Raw genomic sequence first — 24,204 nt, forward strand, 5'->3', positions numbered from 1 at the left:
AAGGACAATGACCCAAAATATACCTCCAGGCTGAGTATGGGCTATTTGACCAAGGAGTGCTGCATCTGATGACCTAATTTGAATCTCAAATATATTATGATTTGTTCAACAGTTTTTTGGTTACTACATGATTTCATGTGTGTTATTTCATAGTTGATGTCTTTACTATTATTCTACAATGTAGAAAATAGTAAAACTAAAGAAAAAAAACCTTGAATGAGTAGGTATGTCCAAACTTTTGACTGGTACTGTATCTAATAATCTTAAAAACGGGAGAGATGCATCTCTAATGAATATATATATATTTTTTTAGATTTCTTGAATGTTTTTGTAACTAGGCAAGTTAATAATGAATTATTATTTAGAATTACCCAAACCAAACCCGGATGACGCTGGGCCAATTGTGCGCCGCCTTACGGGACTGCCAATCTCGACCGGATGTGATACAGCCTGGATTCGAACCAGGAACTGTAGTGACGCCTCTTGCACTGAGATGCAGTGACTTAGACCGCTGCGCCACTCGGTTACAGTAAGAGTATGTAAAAGAGCCTATTTTGAGATTTATTATAACATGTTGTGCATGCCATTGCTATGACATAGCATGTGATTTATAATTGTTGTCACATTTCATTAAAAGGAGATGTAACACATACCTGGGATAAAATCATCCAATATCGGGGGGAGAGAGACAGCAGCTGAAATGACATTGACATGAAGCGTGAGGAAGAGAGAATAAATACTGAAAATTGGAAGGCAGTCACACCATACTGTACAGCAGAAGCTTTTTTAACTAGGGTTAAACTGAGCTTGATGGCATTTCAAACTAAGCCGGTTTGCAGTTACGTGCTTTAGCCTATTGCTGTTGTGGCCATTGACAGGTACAGAATGCTTTTATTGGTAGGTAGTGGGCCAATCCAGGGCTTCCCCATTATTACTTTCCCCAGGCGGGTCGTATCAGTGTGTACAGTTGCAAGAAACACTCCGGCAGTTGCCAGAAACACTCCGGTTCTCAAGGCCCCCAAAGCAACATCCAGGGTCTAGTTAAGAAACATTTTCTATGGGAATAGGAGAGGAAGCACTGGGCCAAGCAGGTTACTGGTCCTGCCATTGCTTTGACTTCTCCAGCCTTTTCAGAAGGATGAGCCATCACAGTAGGGTTAAAAGGTATAGTATTAAATGAATGGAGCCTAGCAATTGCCTCATCTTTCCAAAGGTATTATCATAACCTGTGCGGCAGAGCAATCTCAATACAAAAAATAAATCAATGTTACGATAAGATCTCTGAATCTGAATAGCAGCTTTTTATTGAATTCCAAAATCGGGATGATAAGAACGAGTGACACGAAATAATGGATAAAGAGGCTGGTGCCGATTTAGTATCCATCCAAAACGGATCGGGCCAATGGTTCTTCTATGGGTTCATACTTTGAGGGCTTGCAGAGATAAGACAGCCAAAGTTGAAATTACTGATCATGGATGTGTAATGTCTTCTACGGGCATTTGATCAGTCTCTGTGTGGCCGGCACCAACGATGCTACATGACTGAGGTGAGTGGAGAGAAGAGCACTACAAGATCTTGACTACCTCTATCATTCACTATTAGTCGGAGTCACACAAACCTTGGATTTCAGATTCCACATCCGTGTTCTGAGATCCATCAACTGTTATGAGTAACGACATTAAATTGGTCAGTGGATAGGCTAGTGAATGTTACAGTCTCATGGTTAAGACAGAAAGAGAGAAAATATACCATCATCATCAGGAGGGGGGACAGCATCTGGAAGGAACAGACAGGACATGTATTGCTATTGCAAATGGACAGAAACCAATTATATTCTGTGATTCCATTATTCTGCAATGAAGCACAGCAACAGAGTGAGTGGAATATATTTTCCTCAAGAGTCACAGTACACATATCTCCCCACTGAAACTGTATGCCAACAGACTGACATGTTGATGGGACTATGCTTAGCTACACATGGAGGAAATGGAACAGCAGTTGATATAAGCCATGATGACAGTATGTAGCAGGTGATAATGATGTTTACATTCGTACCCTGGTGGGATTGGGACAGACCATGTTTTATCAAGAGGGGTATTCACCTTCCTCTACCTGGACAGCAGCCCCAGAGAGCCTCAAATGAGCCTGCTTTAACCTCCAGTTTCCCCTCAAAAGAATCCTCAGAGGTAGCTTCCGATTTGACTAGAGCTCCCTCAGCATTCGGACTCCCCCCTTCAAGGGCCTGCAGATCCTGTGAGGGGGTTTGGTGGATGCTGCTCTTCTTCCTCAGTCCTCTCTGTTGTCTGGACAACTTCCTTAACAATGGGCTCGGCTCAAAAGTTGAATTTTACAATCCAATGACATTTGTTTAGGGCAGGGACTCTATCCTTATGAAGACATGTTTGTCAAAACGCATCTGTCGTAAGTGGGAGTTTTACCCTCTCTTTGAGATACAAACCACAGCTTACATTGATTTTTGTCCTTCATTTTTAGACGAGTTGACAGTACTGCAAGGCCAGGCAGTGTAGCACGACTCCATCATTTGTTTTTGTAGCTGTATGGGGTTCTGCTGGCCGGAATTCATGCATACGTTTTGTCATTCAAATACCTTCCCTTTGTGACAGTCGCTGACCAAATACCAAAGTCATGCTAGAGAATGTGTACCGGTTGTGGGTCGTTCCACGGGTCCTACAGTGCAAACTCTGCCCATCACATCGAATAAGGATTTCCAACACACCTATACTAGGTGGTGTTTTAAGATGTTTATCTGTGTAACGAAACATTGGTCCTTCTGTAGCTCAGTTGGTAGAGCATGGCGCTTGTAACGCCAGGGTAGTGGGTTCGATCCCCGGGACCACCCATACGTAGAATGTATGCACACATGACTGTAAGTCGCTTTGGATAAAAGCGTCTGCTAAATGGCATATATTATTATTATTATTATACATTGTAGAATAATGGCGAAGACATCAAAACTATGAAATAATACACATGGAATCATGTAGTAACCAAGAAAAGTGTTAAAAGAAATCCAAATATCTTTTATATTTGAGATTCTTTAAAGTAGCCACCCTTTGCCTTGACAGCTTTGCACACCTGTGGCATTCTCTCGACAAGCTTCATGAGGTAATCACCTGCAATTCACCTCAATTAACAGGTGTGCCTTGTTAAAATGTTAATTTGTGGAATTTCTTTGCTTCTTAATTCATTTGAGCCAATCAGTTGTATCCTGACAAGGTAGGGGTGGTATACAAAATATAACCCTATTTGGTAAAAGACCAAGTCAATATTATGGCAAGAACAGCTCAAATAATCAAATCAAATGTAATTAGTCACATGCGCCGAATACAAAAGGTTTAGACCTTACAGTGAAATGCTTACTTACGAGCCCCTAACCAACAATGCAAAAACAAAAAATACAGATAAGAAAAATAAATAAGTAACAAGTAATTAAAGAGCAGCAGTAAAATAACAATAGCAAGACACAACAGCCCATCATTACATTAAGACATGGTCAGTCAATCCAGAAACATTTCTTGAACTTTGAAAGTGCAGTCGCAAAAACCATCGAGCGCTATGATGAAACTGGCTCTAATGAGGACCGCCACAGGAAAGGAAGATCCAGAGTTACCTCTGCTGCAGAAATTGCAGTCCAAATAAATGCTTCACAGAGTTCATGTAACAGACATCTCAACAACTGTTCAGAGACTGCGTGAAATCAGGCATTCATGGTCAAATTGCTGTAAAGAAACCACTACTAAAGTACAACAATAAGAAGAGCCAAGAAACATGACCAATGGACATTAGACCAGTGGAAATCTATAATTTGGTCTGATGAGTCCAAATTTGAGATTTTTGGTTCCAACCGCCTTGTTTTTGTGAGATGCAGAGTAGGTGAACGGATGATCTCCCCCGTGTGGTTCCCACCATGAAGCATGGAGGAGGAGGTCTGATGGTGTGGGTGTGCTTTTCTGGTGACACTGTCTGTGATTTATTTAGAATTCAAGGCACCCTTAACCAGCATGGCTACCACAGCATTCTGCAGCGATGCTCCATCCCATCTGGTTTGCACTTAGTGGGACTATCATTTGCTTTTCAACAGGACAATGACCCAACACACCTCCAGGCTGTGTAAGGGCTATTTGACCAAGGAGAGTGATGGAGTGCTGCATCAGATGACTTGGCCTCCACAATCACCCGCAGCCAACAAGTGCTCCACATGTGGGAACTTCTTTAAAAGACTGTTGGAAAATAATTCTCAACCAGGTACACCTGAATGCCAAGAGTGTGCAAAGCTGTCATCAAGACAAAGGGTGGCTACTTTGAAGAATCAAAAACATGTTTTTGTGGTTGTTTAATACCTTTTTGGTTACTACATGATTCCATGTGTGTTATTTCATAGTTTTGATGTCTTTACTATTATTCTACAATGTAAAAATAAAGGAAACCCCTTCAATGAGTAGGTGTGTCCAAACATGTGACTGATACTGCAGCCGTAGGACAGGACAAATACATTTTCTCTTAACAAATAAGCCCAGAGGGCTTCAGTTGAGTGAGAGTTACACCCACTCTAACCGGTCCTCGAACAAAATAAATGTAAAAAAATCTGGTGAGGATATGTACACAGGAGTCTTTGACATCACAGTATTTTTTTCAATGTAGTATCACAACCTCATTGTCTCTTGGTCAGGCAAGATGGATCAAATCACATTATGCATCTGTGTTTTTTGGGTAAGAAGAGTATGTTTGTGTGAGTAAGATAATACCTTCCTTTATGCAATATGAATGGACACTAAGTTTGGCCCTTGCATGGAATCCTTGAAAAACAATCACTCAAGAAGGTGTGGTCTTACCTGGTTCTTTCACAGCAGATTCCTCCTTGGCTTCCCTCAGCGACACAGAAACCGGCCTCTCCTTCAGTCCTGTTAGTTTGGAAATGTTCATGTGGGCATGTGAAACATTAGGTTAAAAAAAGCAGCCATTTCTCACCATCACACAACTCTAGAAACCCAATCTCAGCTAGTCTATTTGAAACACAGACAAAACAATAACTATTACACAAGAGTATCAATTTCAACTGTCAGGAATATGATTGATTTAAATACATTCATATGTTACAAGAAGTGAGAATAACCAAAGAATTAGGTATTTTGTATAGCCCGACCGATATATTGGCTCATCGATATTAAAAATTGGCCTTGTACCGATATATCGCTATCAGCCGATAACCAATATTCTATAAATAGGATGACAAAAGGAATCACTTGTCTGAACACTTGCGGTCAATCTCATCACATATCATTATTCTCACAATGTAAGAAATCAATATCTGAAGCATAGTGATTAGACAATTGCTCTTTTGGATGCCAACTTATGAGAAGTCAGTGTAGAAAATGTCACTTTTTATTTCCCTGCAGTAAAAAAAAAAATGTTTTGTCCCCCTCCCAAAAAATCTTTATCGGAACCAAAAAAAACACATTGATCGGGCTCTGGTCTTTTGAACCACAAGGCCAATAAATGAAAGAATAGTTTCTGTAAAGATTAAGGGAAATGAAATGAAAGTCATCAACAATGCACAACTGACTTGGGTTTACAGTTTGACGTAACAGTGCCTGATCCAGCAGGTATGGGAACACTTCCATGGGCCATTAGTTACACACATGGATATAACATCCTGAACTATTAACCCCCTCCCAACTTGATTGGTTGTTTTAAAGGGATCCTTTGACAGTCCTGGCCATGCCCTAAGCAATGTCAACATTGACATTTTATCAATCACATATCAGGGCTACTGGCAATCTGATCGAAAAGGGCACTACTCCTAATGTAAAGAACAAAATATGTACTACATGCTTGAAGATGAAACAGGTTGGGGTTGGGCTACAACATTTTGTATAATATATAATAATAATATAATAATAATATATAAATAATATAATAATAATAAAATAATAATATATAATATAATATATGCCATTTAGCAGACGCTTTTATCCAAAGCGACTTACAGTCATGTGTGCATACATTCTACGTATGGGTGGTCCCGGGGATCGAACCCACTACCCTGGCGTTACAAGCGCCATGCTCTACCAACTGAGCTACAGCAGAAAGTTGCTATAGATAAAGTAGTTATAGCTATTGAAGGAGCACACACCAATTTGAGAACTGATCTTTAATAATCAGAGGCTTTACATTGAGGATACAAGCTTTCCTTATCTGGTATAATTGCATTTTTGGAACAAAAACTAAGTCAGTAAAGATATGCTTCAACAAATAACCTGAAATTGGTGTTTCAGCAGTACTACCAGCACCTAATAAGATTTATGCTTCACAAAATTAAGAAATAGCCTACATATAATTATGAAAATACACCTCAGCTGTTTCAAACACAAAGACACAAAAAAAGATTTAAAAAAGGTAGTGTTTTTTTCTGTCATCCAATTTCTAAATAATACCTTTACAGCAACAATAACACAGTACAGGTAGGATTTACAACTGGTAAATGGCAATAACAGTGGTCTAAAGAGTTGCTAGGTTTTTCCACCCGGAGAGTTTCACCCTCTCACTAAAAAGGCATAATGAAGTATCTACGAAAAAAAATCTATGTACAGCCTGGTTTCATAAGGCTTTTCACATAATATGCAAAGAGGTGCCCAGGTTTTACTGCAGATACATTTCTCTCTAAAGGATCAATCGTATTGTCATCACACACAAAAAAAACTACAATAGCTAGGTAACACAATAAATATTATTTAACTAGCCTATAAGTGGAAAGCGAAAACTGATAGCACACAGTTGACAGTTAACAATTGAGTCTATAGCGCTCGTATTTAAGATAGGTATTTTACAGACATTTCAATTCACTGAGAAACATCTTATACTAACACAAATATCTCTGTTTCGTTTTCAAAATGGAGATGAAAAACATTGCTTCAAGCAAATTATCTTACTTCATGTCTCTAGTCTGAGTTGATCATACTTCATGTCTCTAGTCTGAGATGATCATACTTCATGTCTCTAGTCTGAAATGGATCTTACTTCATGTCTCTAGTCTGAAATGGATCTTACTTCATGTCTCTAGTCTGAGATGATCTTACTTCATGTCTCTAGTCTGAGATGATCTTACTTCATGTCTAGTCTGAAATGTTTTTTTCTGTCATCTTTCGACATTATTCTGACATTACCACTTTTATGTTAGAAAATGGTAGGATGATGTAAATGTTTGTAGCAAAGTAAAGAACACACATGTTAGTCGTTGCTCTTATATTGCATTGTAACTAGCTTTAAAGTAGTGTACGCACTATTAGTGATTTGCAGGGTACAAAAAGTACACAAATGAAAGACAGATACCCACACACTAATGAATGCTTGGCCTGAATGTGATTGAGTTCAGCACCATCAATTATATTTGCTCAATTCCAAATCAATTCCTAGCCCCTCCTTAGACACAGGTGTATATCTGAAGGGGTGGCATAGGTGTAAACAATATGACGGAACACCCATCCGGCCAATCAGAAGAAAATATGAATCAAACACTGCATTGCATATACCTTTCTGATCCATTCAGATATACAGTTCCTGCCTTTTCTTTGAATACCGGTTCTTTTTCAACTCTGTCCTTCCCTGCCTTCTCCGGGGTTAACTGTTCCATCTTGACCTTGGTTTGACTCGGCGCTCATTCTCTAACCACTCTTGATCTTTAGCAGCCATCTCTTTGGTTTGTTGCTCCTTCACTGCCCTCTCTTTGACTACCATCTCCTTTTCAGATTTTTCTTTGGATACCCATTCTCTCTCCATCCTCTCCTTTTCCTTGGCGGCCGGTTCCTTCTCAATCCTCTCCTTTTCTGCTCCCTCTTTCTCTAGTCTTTCCTTTTCTGCCTTCTCTTTGGTTGATCACTCCTTTTCCAGTCTTTCTCTATTCTTTCCAGCTCTGCCTTCTCCTTTGCTATTCTTTCTCTGCCTTTTTCTTCTCCAATTTCTCCTTATGTGCCTTCTCAGCTTCCCTCGGTTTTTCCAGCCTCTTTTTCTACTCTCTCCTTCTCCTCTGCTTCCCTTAGCCTATCGTTCTCTGCTTGCTCATGTGCTCTCCTTTCCTCTTTTTCCTTCTAAAATTGAGCCTCTAGCATTTCCTGGGCTTTTTGTGCTGCTTCCTGCCTCCTAAGCTCCAGAGCATTGACAAATTATCTCTCACCCTCCTCTTTGGTCAGGATACTCCTCACTTCAGCCAGAGCCATTGCGGCTTCTCCTGGATCATCCTCAACTGTTCCCTTAATGCATCCTTTAATTTCCTCCCAAGTGATGTACTTCCGGCGCCGACAGAGATGGCCGCCTCGCTTTGCGTTCCTAGGAAACTATGCAGTTTTTTTTTAACGTGTTATTTCTTACATTAGTACCCCAGGTCATCTTAGGTTTCATTACATACAGTCGAGAAGAAGTACTGAATATAAGAGCAGCGTCAACTCACCATCAGTACGACCAAGAATATGACTTTCGCAAAGCGGATCCTGCGTTCTGCCTTTCACCCAGGACAACGGAATGGATCCCAGCCGGCGACCCAAAAAAACAACTTCGTAAAAGAGGGAAACGAAGCGGTCCTCTGGTCAGACTCCGGAGACGGGCACATCGTGCATCACTCCCCCCAGTATACTTCTCGCCAATGTCCAGTCTCTTGACAACAAGGTTGATGAAATCTGAGCAAGGGTAGCATTCCAGAGGGACATCAGAGACTAACGTTCTTTGCTTCACGGAAACATGGCTCACTGGAGAGACGCTATCGGGAGTCGGTGCAGCCAACTGGTTTCTCCACGCATCGCGCAGACAGAAACAAACATCTTTCTGGTAAGAAGAGGGGCGGGGGCATATGCTTCATGGTTAACGTGACGTGATCATAACAACATACAGGTACTCAAGTCCTTCTGTTCACGTGATTTAGAATTCCTCACAATCAAATGTCGACCGCATTATCTACCAAGGGAATTCTCTTCGATTATAATCACAGCCGTATGTATCCCCCCCCCCCCCCCCAAGCAGACACATCGATGGCTCTGAACGAACTTTATTTGACTCTTTGCAAACTGGAATCCATTTTTTCAACGATTTCATTGAAGATATCATGGCGAATAAATCAGGAAAAGCGAAGTCTAAGTCTAAGTATACAGATTTGCACCAGATTATAGAAGAGATTGATTGGGAAAGTGAGACAGAGTTTTTGTTTGAGGAATCTTTGAGTGAACAGTTATGATTCAAACATTGAGGAGCTGTTTCTGCAAGGACAGGGCGTACTTCTGGACTGGTAAGTGCTAATGCAGTTTTATGATTTTTTATATTTTTTTATATTATATTACGATACATGGCCCCATTCATTCTTTCCTTTACACGGATCAGTCGTCCTGGTCCCTTTGCAGAAAAACAGCCCCAAAGCATGATGTTTCCACCCCCATGCTTCACAGTAGGGATGATGTTCTTTGGATTCAACTCAGAATTCTTTGTCCTCCAAACACGACGAGTTGAGTTTTTACCAAAAAGTTATATTTTGGTTTCATCTGACCATATGACATTCTCCCAATCTTCTTCTGGATCATCTAAATGCTCTCTAGCAAACTTCAGATGGGCCTGGACATGTACTGGCTTAAGCCTCTGTACTGGCTTAAGCGTCTCTCATCTTTTTAAGTTGGAGAACTTGCACAATTGGTGGCTGACTAAATACTTTTTTGCCCATCTGTATATACACTGCTCAAAAAATAAAGGGAACACTAAAATAACACATCTTAGATCTGAATGAATGAAATATTCTTAAATATTTCTTTCTTTACATAGTTGAATGTGCTTGTACAAGCTTGCTTGTTTTCGTAATATTTGTCGATACATTTGTGTAGTCATATGATTTGTTTTGTTATCCAGATTGAAGTTTATTATCCACCAGATTGTGTAGTGCTAATATTTAGTCTAACTTACCAACATTGAGTACTATGTTCTAATCTTGAGGTGGTCTAAACAGCTGTGTTCAGTCTGCCATCTTGAAGACTTCAAGTTAGTTGGTCAATTCAAAGAAACACTATTCCCGAGAAAGACCAATACTGCGTGGATGCTTTGGAGTCTGATAAATCTGAGGACGACGTTGGGAAAAAATATTTTGGGTATTGAGTATACTGACCCCCCATTTCATTAATCCCCAATCCTTATGTAAAGCTTTACAGTGCAATATGTATGTCAATACACACAATAGGCTGACTGGGAAGGTGATTTTACACACAGTCACGCGATAAGAGCTACAATGCTAATATTTACGTAAACTCTAAACAGTTGTGTTCTGTGGGTTCACTGAGTAGACTGATACCCCATTTCATTGCCTCACATTCCAACCTTGTTTAACATGATCTAGTCTAAATAATGGCATGATTCCAACAATTGTAACCTCCTGCATCACTTTCAAAAGTGGTACTTTTATTTTGAAGACAAACCGCAAATTCCACTATTGTGCCTAATCCTTATTGTGGCTAGCTTCACAACACATAACCTGGTCCGGTCATTTGTCACTAGCCAGATGAAGCTAGCTGGCTGCTTATGACGTTAGCTTTGGGCAACAAGGTGAAGTAGCTGACTAGCTGTTTATTTTAATGAACTGAAGTTCAATAGGTGAACAACAAGAGGCTACCTAGCTAATACTTACTCACAAGGATTCCTAAATCATTGCAAAGAATAATGAAAATGACTGCAGTTTAATGGTCATTGTTTTCAGGCTGGTTGCATAGGTGCTAGCTAGGTACCAAGCTAAAAGCTAGCTACCCCAGAAGTTTCAGTCAAACAAGTAATGATTTATTACCAACGCTGTATTGTATAAGCACATCATTCGTGGCCAGTGTTTACAGACTTTGTACAGCTTTGACACTGCTACTGATAGTAGTGGTGGTGCTTGGCTTGCAAATACAGAACACACAACATTCTATAATAGAACTGTGTTATTTGACATTTATCTTTTTTGACAAGCAAAGACCCAAATGGCGTTCCATCGTATGTCGTGAAGCGAATAGCAGTGACGCTATTACTGGGTAACTCCGGTAGGGCAACATTTGTACCGGTGCTCGATCAGTCGGTGAAAACCAACATCACCCAGAACAGAGAACGGTTGATTGTCAAGGGCAATGAATTCCATTATCTTGGCGTTGATGGATTTCGCCTTTAAGTTATTTCTCTTTCAAATGACTGCTCAACTTGTTGACTGTTCGATCCACACGGCTAGGATAGGAATGCTGTGTTGCACGTGTAACGCAACATTTTACGTGGAGTCATTACGTCATGTACCTACGTTATATTGGTATGCACGTCAGCTTTGACATGTTGGCATTTTTAGATAATATCGTCCGATTCTGATATGTTCACCGATATATCGTGCATCCCTACTCACAACCATTAAAATAAGTAGGCTACCTTTTGGCTTTTCTGTTTTTGGAACAGGAACCTCAAATCTTCTCCGCTGACATTTTTTCAGAGGACAAATAGCCTTTCTTTCTAACTTCTCTAGGGTTGGGGGCAGCATTTGTTATTTTGGATGAAAAGCGTGCCCAAATTAAACTTCTACTCAGGCCCAGAAGATAGGATATGCATATAATTGGTAGATTTGGATAGAAGACTACATTTTCAAAAACTTAAAATAGTGTTGTAGTTTTATATTCAATGCCATTACAGTATCCATTGACTTAGGACTCAAATTGCAGTAGCTATGCCTTCCACTAGATGGCAGTCTTTAGAAATGGTTTCAGGCTTGTATTCTGACAAATGAGAGAGTAAGAGCAGTCTGAATGAGTGGACCCTGCCGTGTCACAGAGCTTTTTCATGCGCGCGACCGAGAGAGTGCCTTTCTTGTTTACCTTCTATATTGACGACGTTATTGTCCGGCTGAAATATTATTGAATATTTCCTATGGCATGTTTCTATGAACTTTACGGATACAGTTTGGATTTTTTTTTGTCTGCCTGTTGTGACTCCGTTTGAGCCTGTGAATTACTGAAGAAAACTGCGAATGAAGACTTTATCAAATAAATGAATGTCTTCTGAGTGCAACCATATGAAGATCATCAAAGGTAAGTGATTAATTTCTCTATTTCTGACTTGTGTAACTATTTTACTTGGCTGGTTACTGTTTGTAATGATTTGTCTGCTGGGCTATGTTCTAAAATAATTGTAAGGTATGCTTTCGTGGTAAAGCATTTTTTTTTTAAATCTGAGACTGTGGTTGGATTCACAAGAAGTTTATCTTTAAACCCATGAAAAGTTATACATTTTCAGAATTTTTATAATGAGTATTTCTGTATTTGAATTTGGCGTTCTGCAATCTCACTGGATGTTGGCCAGGTGGGACGCTAGCGTTAATAAGCGTGTGATAAATCAAGAAGAATTGATCATGCTATTCCAGAGTACACCATCACTCCAAAGTCAACCTCAGTCTCTGAAAACAACTAAGTTAATCAAGTGCGCTGCCAAGTTAGTCTTTCATAACACAAGCAATGAAACACAAATGTAACCAAACTATATCTAAATCTATATACACATACACGCTTCGGAAAGTATTCAGGCCCCTTGACCTTTTCACATTTTGTTACGTTAGTTTCATAAATTTTTTATTGAAAAAAATCCTCAGCAATCTACACACAATACCCCATAAGGACAAAGAGAAAACAGGTTTTTAGAAATATACAAAAAGGACAAATACCTATTTACATATGTATTCAGACCATTTGCTATGAGACTTGAAATTGAGCTCAGGTGCATCCTGTTTCCATTGATTGTCCTTGACATGTTTCCACAACTTGGAGTGTTAAATTCAATTGATTGGACATGATTTGGAAAGGCACACCTGTCTGTATAAAAGTTCCCAAAGTTGACAGTGCATGTCAGAGCAAAAACCAAGCCATAATGTCAAAGGAATAGTCTGTAGAACTCAGAGAAGGGATTGTGTCAAGGCACAGATCTGGGGAAGGGTACCAAAAAATGTCTGCAGCATTGAAGGTCCCCAAGAATATCATTTTTAAATGGGAAAAAGTTGGGGACCACCAAGACTCTTCCTAGAGCGGGCCACCCGCCCAAACTGAGCAATCAGGGGAGAAGGTCCTCGGTCAGGGACCAGATGGTCACTCTGACAGAGCTCTAGTTCCTCTGTGGAGATGGGGGAACCTTCCAGAAGGACAGCCATCTCTGCAGCACTCCACCAATCAGGACTTTATGGTAGAGTGGCTAGACAGAAGCTACGCCTTAGTAAAAGACATGACAGCCCGCTTGGAGTTTGCCAAAAGGAACCTAAAGACCCTCAGACTATGAGAAACAACATTCTCTGGTCTGATAAAACCAAGATTGAACTCTTTGGCCTGAATGCCTAGCGTCACGTCTGGAGGAAACCTGGCACCATCCCTACAGTGAAGCATGGTGGCTGCAGCATCATGCTGTGGGTGTGTTTTTCAGCGGCAGGGACTAGTCAGAATTGAGGCAAAGATGAATAGAGACACCCTTGACGAAAACCTGCTTCAGAGCGCTCAGGAACTCAGACTGGGGCGAAGGTTCACCTTCCTAATCACAGTGCAAAGACAACACAGGAGTGGCTTCGGGACAAGTCTCAAAGTCCTTGAGTGGCCCAGCCAGAGCCCGGATTTCAACCCAATCGAAAATCTCTGGAGACCTGATAATAGCCGTGCAGCAACACTACCCTTCCAACCTGACAGTGCTTGAGAGGATCTGCAGAGACGAATGGGAGATGTTCCCCAAATACAGGTGTGCCAAGCTTGGAGCGTCATACCCAAGGAGACTTGAGGCTGTAGTCACTGCTAAAGGTGCTTTAACAAAGTACTGAGTAAAGGGTCTGAATACTTATGTAAATGTCATATTTCCATTTGTAAAAAAATTATAAAATTAGCAAACATTTCTAAAAACCTGTTTCTGCTTTGTCATTATGAGTTATCATGTGTAGATTGATGAGGGGGAAAAACATTTTTTTAATCAATTTTAGTGTAAGGTTGTAACGTAACAAAATATGGAAAAATTCAAGGGGTCTGAATATTTTCCGAATGCACTACTGAGATGCCATTGTGCCTTGCAAAAGCCTGCAGGAGCTGCAGTTTGTCTTACATCATACACATTCACAGTCTAACCACAAAACAGAGAGGATTTAGCCTCAAAACATGAATTGGGCAGGATTGTAGAGGAGTAGGTTGGCTACCGCTGGATGAAGAAAACAGATGAACAGTCTCATTTAAAATTGAACAGTTAAAAATAATCCAGCCTCTTCCACAACTTGAGTCCGAACTCAGGTCTTCGTTGGCTACACACTAGCAAAAACTCCTATTTTCTCTCTCGCTCTTCAAAATGAGAGGCAACAGCGTAACACAAGCTAATTCAACCACAGATTTGACTGAGGTGTTGCATGTGGTTTTGTCTACTATAATTTGCTTCCAGGTCAAAACACCACAAGTTTTCTACCTCTGATCCCTGACTGCTGAACAGTCTGTCAAAAGGTGCTTTCAAAATCCCTGGCAGACACGCAAACAGAGCCAAGGGTCACAGTCCAGAGAAGGTTGATTCTCACAAAGTCTCCATGTCATGCCCACCAGAAATGGTCTTAAACACACACGCGCAAACAAACAGGACAATTTTATTCCCTAAGGAGAATAAAATCATTCTGGACAATAAATAACACTGGGAACGATACCTTTTGGTTTGGACTTTTTTCTTGTCCTCTAATTATGTCAAATGAAAGAAGAACCATTAGCTACAGTGAGTTTTTTTTTAAAGGACGCAGGGTCATGAGAGAGTTGAGCAACAAACAGAAAATGTTGACCAATGACAACACACACAGACCAACCAGGAGGAAGTACCTTTTTTAAGCCTTTCCATTTTGGGAGCAGGAACTTTGATCTCTTTTTCATCTAACATACAAACAAAACCAAAAAAGAAATTAGAGACAGCATGGACCATGTCGGAGGGGACTGTACGTGCCAATTCCAAAGTGTGCATCATAGCGCCAATTTGACAAGATCGCTCAATCAATATCAAACAGAAACCAGTCACTTATTCCTATCCTGTACAAAATGCATAAAATACTTAAATCGATGCCCATAACCGTTGACAGTGCCCATGCTTGTAGACAGACACTAAATATAAGTTCAATCAGCATTTATTCCATAGACAGACATTCAAACTACCTCACAACATAAAATATCTGAACACTGCATTTTGTTTATGTCAAGATATTAATAGGCTAGGGCAACATCTTGCAATATGCCTACTTAAAATGGCCTAAACGGTTGTCCCTCCAGTCTGAAACAGAAATACACCCCTCTTAGTCACCATGACCTTTGGTAAATAAAACTGAAACAGTCCGAAACCCCTCAGTAAATACTTAGCCCATGGCCACAAGTCAACGTGGACGACATTCCCAAACTCTGGGGTTCATGCTGACCTTTATGGGTCTGTTTAGCAAGAGATGGGTGAAGTTCAGGAACTTCTCTTCAATCCAACAATAGCATGGTGGCATATTAGCAGTTAAAAGTTTAACAAACATAAGTACCAAAACATTAGTTGCACATTCTGAGAATAGGCCCCACTCAAGTGGTCATTCACATTGCATCATTCCAACAACACACTCAGTGTTAGCACTTCCAATATGTAAGCCTAATAACATTGAGTCATAGGAATTTAAGAAAATCAGTCTTCCTTGACCTACTGCTGGGTAAAGAGACGACTTCTAGACTTAGTCTTAGGACAGACAATGCAAATAGATACAGCACGTTTTGAATTAAGTTTACATTACTACATTATTACAGAACAACAAGCTAACTAAACAAAGTTGATCAACGCTGACGTCCTCTGTTACGGAGTATAAAAACTGCATGAACTGCAGAATCTAACGTTGCTTTGCTTAAAAAGCTACATGACATCATTTTTTTCTAATTAAACTAGGAGTCACCTGAACTGCAACATCCAACGTTATCAGAAGCCTGAACAGTGTTATGTAGATGGTGAGTGAATGGTTATATAGATAGAAGAAATGGACATTACAGTAAAAGGAATTACTGTAAGGCTTAAGAGTAAAGATTAAGTGATTATTTACATTTAAAAAATGAATTACAACTAAATGCGAAACACAGTTTAACTTGGAAAAATGAAAAGATTAGAATAGCACAAAGGATTCATTCAGGTCAGAAAACAGATGAGCAAAGAATTAGTGCATCACAATGACGGTGACAAGTACAGATTGCAGAATCTTAGAAAAAGTACAAAGCATAGTCCCAAAAATCCAGGTCAATATTTCCAATGGCAAGCACCACAAGGCCAAAGTCGACGAGGACAAAAACATAATATCCTTATTTCAGACACTCTTTTCACAGAGTCCTTCATTTGACAGGATCAGCGCCAGATTCAACTTCCTCCAGTTAAAGATGGGGGGGGGGGGGTGAGGTGACCTTTGGGTGACCTTAGACCTCACCCAGTAGACTACTCTCCTTCTGCTCCTCATGGATGGCAGGCTAATAGGCGAATGCTCAGGAGCTTTTGGCTATTGATCCTGTAGGTCTAATATAACGCCCTGAACCCCACCGTCATTCTGGGACGTACCAGCATCACCCTCCTCCTCCTCCTCCTCCTCCTCCTCTGCTGTCTGACTCTCTGGAATCTCTGGATCCTTCTCTACGGGAGGAGTGATCACATCATAGAGAAACGTGAAGAAGCCGTAAAACCAATCAGAGCCTTCCTCGGCTAAAATACCGAAGATTTCCTCTAGGGAATCTGCGTTTTCATTAGTAATTTCACCGCCATCTTTGGTCAAGCCTGACGAGAGAGAGGAGAAAAACAAGGGGGAGAGAAGAGGAGCGAGAGGATAGAGGATGGAGAGAGAGGGAAGAGAAATGAATAAAGTGGATGGTAAGGCAGGAAAGAGAGAGGCGTATAAGTCGAATAGAAGAGCGGCAAGAAAACACCCCCCTTTAATAGTTGTGTAGCACTGTTGAAAGTGTCGAATAATGAAATGTCATTGCCAGCTATGTTCAGGGATTGTGGTCGGTAAGGTAGAGAGTCTTTTGTTCTGGTCTTTGATTGGTTTATTCTTTATTAGTCCCTTTATTTATTAGGATACACAGGACAAGAGCTATTAGGCTAGGCATAGTGGGAAATGACAAGTGTCAGTAATAAAGCAGTACTTTAGATACTGTACATGCGGCAGGTGAACAACGTTACAACAACCATAAACAATATTGTTGGTTTTCAGCACAAATGCACAACAGAAATGTAGACTGTCGAAGTTAAATAACGCTGTGTAGATGCTGAAACAGGACTTCAAGCTCTTTTAAAGCCGTATACTAAATTAAATAGCTACTGCTGAACAACTCTGTGCAGGAGTACTTACATGGAACTATTTGGTTAACAAAGACTTTTGTTAAAAAAAGACTGGCAGTTTTTAAAGAAACCCACTTGAGTTTTTCCCCATTGAAGTAAGCTGTTAGGTTCATGGCACTGGTACTCAAACACAAGAAAACCAAGTCAGTCATGCATGAGTAACATTTAAGAGTTCACAAAAAGGTCATTATTAGAAAATGCACTTGCCGAGTAGTACTTTGGCGTCCTCCACATCGAAGTCGCCGTCGCCATCTGCGTCATACGCTGAAAGTTTACCTGCAAATAGGGAATAGTCTTAAAGTCATATCATAAACAATGTTCATAGTACAGTCCTTTCCACAAATGAGCCTGTTCTTGGCCTTTCCATCAAAATCATTGTGTGTGTGTGTGTGTGTGTGTGGAGGTGGGGGGGGGGGTCTAGGGGACACACTTCCTCTGTAATTACAGACAGTTAATAGGTCATAGGGATACACTTCCTCTGTAATTACAGACAGTTAATAGGTCATAGGGATACACTTCCTCTGTAATTACAGACAGTTAATAGGTCATAGGGATACACTTCCTCTGTAATTACAGACAGTTAATAGGTCATAGGGATACACTTCCTCTGTAATTACAGACAGTTAATAGGTCATAGGGATACACTTCCTCTGTATTTACAGACAGTTAATAGGTCATAGGGATACACTTCCTCTGTAATTACAGACAGTTAATAGGTCATAGGGATACACTTCCTCTGTAATTACAGACAGTTAATAGGTCATAGGGATACACTTCCTCTGTAATTACAGACAGTTAATAGGTCATAGGGATTTTTTAATGTGACTCTCCTGATTTTAGTGATACTTCACTACTTGACAATGAAGTCATACTATGGTGTTCAGAGTGGAACCATATCATATCTACAGCTCAGCTCTGAATTCCTTCTGTATTTCTGAGAGGGAAGTTGTGGTCATGGTCTTCTGCAGCCGTAATATATATATATATATGAAGCGGCAACCACTCGACTAGCCCTAGGCCTACCACAGCCGAATACAAGCAGCTTGATGTAGCCAACAAGTACAGCCCCTGGATAGGACGCTAGTGGGTCGCAGGGCCTTGATAAAATGAAGCTATACCTTCAATCCAAAGAATTTGCTTCTTCAAAATCAGATATGAGAAGAAAAAAAACATTTAGTATGAGTCAAAGCTTAATAAATAAAAGGGACTAGTAAAAACAAACCAATCAAGACCAGGAAAAGAAACATCAACAAGCCATGCAAAATACATGCCATTTAGCAGAGACGTTAATCTAAATTATTTAGTCATGCGTGCATTACATTTTCGTATGGGAGGTCCTAGAGGGAACACCAGTAAGACAATTCTGTTGTACTGCATATTGTTACATTATTTTGAGGCATACTATAATGTAATCTATTCAAAACTAATAACAGATAGAATTGAAGATTGGTGATACTTGCAAGTGAAGACCATACCTTGTAACACCTCTGAAAAGTTAAAACGGAATTCCTTTGCTCTCTCTGCTTTGCAAGATTAAAAGACACACAGGAGCAGTTTGTTTATAGGGACATCAATATCAAAAGTTAATGAAACAGTAACAGTGTCAGTATTACTTCATGTTACACATTAAATTGGGTACTAAAATGTAATTACATTTTTTTTTTTTTTACAAAACCCTCTTACTAATTTCAATCGGGATTCCTCTTTCCCCCTTAAATTTTCTTAAAAAAGTCATGGCTTTCTGTCAGAAACAGATCTCTGTCTAAACCACATAATTCCTTCTCAGAATCATACAGGAACTAAGTAGTGTTCTCATGCACCTACAGAAAGCTTTGTGGTCAGAACATCATCTATAGGGGATTACTCAATTTAGGCTAAACACTGCAGGTTGAAATGTAGCATACAAACTAGGGATGCATGATATAGCGGTATGCATATCGGAATAGTCGCTAAAAATGCCAACATTGGCCCGATGTCTAGTTTAACGCTGATGTGCAAAACCGGATGTCAGCGCTGTGCATACCTATATAACGTAGGTAGATGACGTGCATACCTATATAACGTAGGTAGATGACTAATGACGCAACAAAAATATAGCGTTGACATGCATCACAGCATTCCTAACCTAGCCCACAATGTCTGCTGTGTGGATCGAGCAGTCAACAAGTCGCGCAGTCATTTGAAAGAGTAAGAAATAGGGTTTACGTGACATGTTACAGACACAGCTGGACAAGATGGAAACGAACACAGTGACAGTGCACAACGAGGAAGAGAGGCCATGGACACAGAGTTGAAAGTTCACTGCTTGACATGTATGATGAAATCCTGGTTGAGACTGAACAAATGAACAATGAAACAGCACAGTAAGTGAAATAGGTTTTGATTATATTTTACTGGTAATGGGGACATTTGTAAATGCCAACAAAATAACTTTTTGGTCAGTGTGTGTGTTTCAACTATTTCACTGTACTAGAATGCGTAAAAAGGCTGTGGTTATTGGTATCGAGTTTTTTTAGCAAGGAAAATGTCTTATCGGTGCATCCCTAATACAAAACATAACCCAATGCCCTAAATTTTACATGATATGCTGTATATTGCAATACATACATTGTAACGTTGTGCATTTTTATATTTAATCAGATATAACTTAATTCTTATTGTAACACAAAAGGGCAAGGGTTTATCAGATAACGCTTTGTTATTTACAGCCTGTTGATAGTTACTAAGAAATTACTTGTTAAAACAGTAGCCCGATTAAATAATACATGGTAATTACACTTTGGTTTCTTTGAAATTCATTGACATACCATTTTGTTGTAGTTTAGTGTACAAAATAGTGTGTAATTCTTTGAGGTGAGTATTGTAACCACAAAAGGTTCCTTTGTGAGTAACATGTCAATACCAGGTACCAGCTTAAACCGAGCTGTTAAATAAAGCATTACTGTTTATCATAGGGCTGTGGGGAGGTCAGGTGACTCACCGATGACATTGTCGTAGTCCACCAGGTCAAACCACACCACGGCCACAGAGCTCCAAACCCCCAGCAGGGCCAGCACCATGAACCAGGTGAAGATCTTTGTTCCGCTAAAACCACCACTGCTAGCCGCAACAGAAGCCTCCACTTTCACACCATTCTTATTCACCACTGCTGCAGGCTTCACCTCTGGAAAAGGACACAATGATTAGGTTAATAATTCTGACTGGAACATAGGCTACCGGGACATATCTCAGGACATATCTCAGTCATTCTTACTGGAGCATACAGTGCCTTGCAAAAGTATTCAGACCCCTTGGATTTCTTCACATTTTGTTGCGTTATAAAATGTGATTTAAAATAGATTTTATTGCAATGTTTTGTCAACAATCTACACAAAATATTATGCCATGTCAAAGTTGATGATTTTCTCAAATATAGTTTTTTTAAAGACTATTTCAAAAGAAGGTCGTTGCATAAGTACTCAGTTCCCTGAATCAATACATGTTAGAAACACCTTTGGCATCCATTACAGCTGTGAGTCTTCTTGGGTAAGTCTATAAGAGTTTTGATTGTGGAATATTTGCCCATTACTCTTTTAAAAAACGTGGAACTCTGTCAAGATGCTGGGGATCATGGCTAAACAGCAATTGTCAGGTCTTGCCATAGATTCAAGCAGATTTAAGCAGACTGAAGCAAGTTTTTCTCTAGGATGTTGCATGTGCTTAGCTCCATCCAGTTTATTTCTATCCTGAAAAACTCCCCACTATTTGCCGATGTCAAACATACCCATACCATGATGCAGCCACAACCAAGCTTGAAAATAAAGAGGCAGACACTCACTCGGTGATGTGTTGGATTTGCCCCAAACTTAAGGCTTTGCATTCAGGCCAAAATGTGTGTTTTGCACTGGCTCAATGCACACTCACTAGACTCTACCCACACACTCACTACAGAGAGTCCAACACACACACACACACATCACTACTACTCTGTTTATTATCATCCTGATTGCCTTGTCACTTTTACCCCTACCCACATGTACATAATGTATTACCTCAACTACCTCGTACCCCAGCACATTGACTCACTTCCGGCACTCCTTGTATATAGTCTCATTATTACTTTGTGACTATTTGCTTTTTTGCAAATTTGTTTTACTTTTTAACTCATATATATATATATTTTCAATTGTACCTTTATTTATACAGGTTTTTCTCATTGAGATAACATATTTTCCAATAGAGACCTGGTCCAATAGCAGCAGGGGTAACAACGTTTCAGACAAAACATCTTACATACTATAACACAACATGAAACAAAAACACATATACAGTACAACAAAAAATTTACCGTTAAAAACATGAAAGTCTTGACTAAAAACAGCTGGCCTAAAAGACACTAAATTACACTCTTCTATGATATATACATCGAGCAAGTGTTTAAAGTCCACCAACAAAAGTAGATCATCAAATTTTAAAATGTTCAGGAAAGAATTTCAGGACCACAGAGCTAAGAAACCAAAACTATTTCTAACATGACCTGTTCTAATTTTTGGTACTGTTCGAAGCAAATGAGAATGGGACCATAATGATATTGATATTTATTTACCGACCTGACTAAAAAAAGAACAGAGATAAAATGGCATTTTACCCAATATGGCCTTAGAAATCAGTGTATGCCAGTGTTTATGCCTACGCAGTATTTAAGCCTGGTCAATGACGACCAGCCAACAGCTCTGTAGAGATCACAATGACGACCAGCCAACAGCTCTGTAGAGATCACAATGACGACCAGCCAACAGCTCTGTAGAGATCACAATGACGACCAGCCAACAGATCACAATGACGACCAGCCAACAGCTCTGTAGAGATCACAATGACGACCAGCCAACAGCTCTGTAGAGATCACAATGACGACCAGCCAACAGCTCTGTAGAGATCACAATGACGACCAGCCAACAGCTCTGTAGAGATCACAATGACGACCAGCCAACAGCTCTGTAGAGATCACAATGACGACCAGCCAACAGCTCTGTAGAGATCACAATGACGACCAGCCAACAGCTCTGTAGAGATCACAATGACGACCAGCCAACAGCTCTGTAGAGATCACAATGACGACCAGCCAACAGCTCTGTAGAGATCACAATGACGACCAGCCAACAGCTCTGTAGAGATCACAATGACGACCAGCCAACAGCTCTGTAGAGATCACAATGACGACCAGCCAACAGCTCTGTAGAGATCACAATGACGACCAGCCAACAGCTCTGTAGAGATCACAATGATGTGTTAAACCATTTTGATTTGTAATGAACCTGAGGGCTGCATGATACACTGAATCCAGTGCTCTCAGGGTAGTGGCCGAGGCATACAGTGTTGTGAAAAAGAATTTGCCCCCCTTCCTGATTTCTTATTTTTTTGCACATTTGTCACACTTAAATGTTTCAGATCAAACAAATTGTAATATTACAAAGATAAACTGCATTTTGTGTTTACATGGGTTAAGTGATAAGTGTATGTATTAAAGGGAAAAAAAGCTATCCAAACCTTCATGGCCCTATGTGACAAAGTAATTGTCCCAACCTTGTTAAATCGTGATTTTACTGTGGTTAAACACATTTTTTGGAAAGCTGAGTTCAATTTCACTAGCCACACCCAGGCCTGATTACTGCCAGACCTGTTGAATCAAGAAATCACTTAAATAAAACCCGTCTGACAAAATGAAGTAGGCCAAAAGATCTTAAAAAGCAAGACATCATGCCGCAATCCAAAGAAATTCAGGAGCAGATGAGAAATAAAGTAATTGACATTATCAGTCTGGAAAGGGTGACAAAGCAATTTATAAAGCTTTGGGACTCCAGCAAACCACAGTGAGCGCCATTATCCACAAATGGAGAAAATTTGGAACAGTGGTGAACCTTCCCAGGAGTGGCAGCGACGACTCACCCAAGAGGTCACAAAAGAACCCACAACCACATCTAAAAGAACTGCAGGCCTCACTTGCCTCATTTGTCAGTGTTCACGACTCAACCATAAGAAAGACACTGGGCATAAACAGCATCCATAGCAGAGTTCCAAGACAAAAACCACTGCTGACCAAAAAGAACATAAAGGCTAGTCTCACTTTTGGCAAAAAAACATCTTGATGATCCCCAAGACTTTTGGGAAAATATTCTGTGGACTGAAGAGACAAAGATTAACTTTTTGGAAGGTGAAGTCCCGTTACATCTGGCGTAAAAGTAACACAGCATTGTGTTGTCTTGCCCCTCCACCCCTATGCCGGCATATCATGCTCAAGGAAAGCACTGCCAGGATAACAAAGGCAGTCCACTAGAGAGGATTGCACTGTTCCTTTTTTAATATATGTTTATATCAGCCAATCAGCTTTCGCTGTTAGAGCAACAATATACTGGAATGCAAAGCCAATGGACTTGAGAAGCTGCACTGATTTATTGTACTTTTAAATTGAAAACATGGCTAAAATCTATCCAAACCTGTACATGAGTTATCTGTGGTTCCTCATATGTAAGACAACAGTTGATGACAGTGTTGTTGTTGTTAGAATAATATATTGGATGTAATGTATTTGTATTTGTATTGTGGCTGTGTAATTGTCCTTAGCTCCTACAAGAAATGTTGGTTTTGTTCGATTACGTCCATATTTATGTCCAAATACCTCCGTTTTGTTCGCACGTTTAGTTCACTATTCCAAAGGCACAATGTGCGAGCGCAAAATCAAGACGAAAAGTCAAGAGTTCCATTACAGTTTGTAGAAACATGTCAAACGATGTTTACAATCACTCCTTAGGGTATTTTATTAATACATCTTCAATAATATTCCAACTGGA

The 24,204-nt window shown here is 40.0% G+C and overlaps 1 protein-coding gene across 8 annotated transcripts in view; it reads right to left on the reverse strand.

Annotated features, from left to right (window-relative positions):
• Nucleotides 1-24,204, reverse strand: part of LOC123991364 (aspartyl/asparaginyl beta-hydroxylase-like) — a 42,727-nt gene that overhangs the window by 10,673 nt on the left and 7,850 nt on the right. For 2 of the 8 annotated variants that reach the window (XM_046292879.1, XM_046292877.1), the window contains exons 2-8: nucleotides 20,358-20,540; nucleotides 18,853-18,900; nucleotides 17,585-17,653; nucleotides 4,855-4,923; nucleotides 1,751-1,777; nucleotides 1,620-1,661; nucleotides 654-695 (exon numbers count right to left, since the gene is read on the reverse strand). In XM_046292879.1, coding sequence (XP_046148835.1) covers nucleotides 654-695; nucleotides 1,620-1,661; nucleotides 1,751-1,777; nucleotides 4,855-4,923; nucleotides 17,585-17,653; nucleotides 18,853-18,900; nucleotides 20,358-20,540 — 480 coding nt within the window. The remainder of the gene's footprint in view (nucleotides 1-653; nucleotides 696-1,619; nucleotides 1,662-1,750; nucleotides 1,778-4,854; nucleotides 4,924-17,584; nucleotides 17,654-18,852; nucleotides 18,901-20,357; nucleotides 20,541-24,204) is intronic. The other 6 variants (XM_046292878.1, XM_046292882.1, XM_046292880.1 and 3 more) reach the window with 6 other exon arrangements.

The sequence above is a fragment of the Oncorhynchus gorbuscha genome, linkage group LG12 (assembly GCF_021184085.1).
Source record: "Oncorhynchus gorbuscha isolate QuinsamMale2020 ecotype Even-year linkage group LG12, OgorEven_v1.0, whole genome shotgun sequence".
NCBI classification, from domain to species: Eukaryota; Metazoa; Chordata; class Actinopteri; order Salmoniformes; family Salmonidae; genus Oncorhynchus; species Oncorhynchus gorbuscha.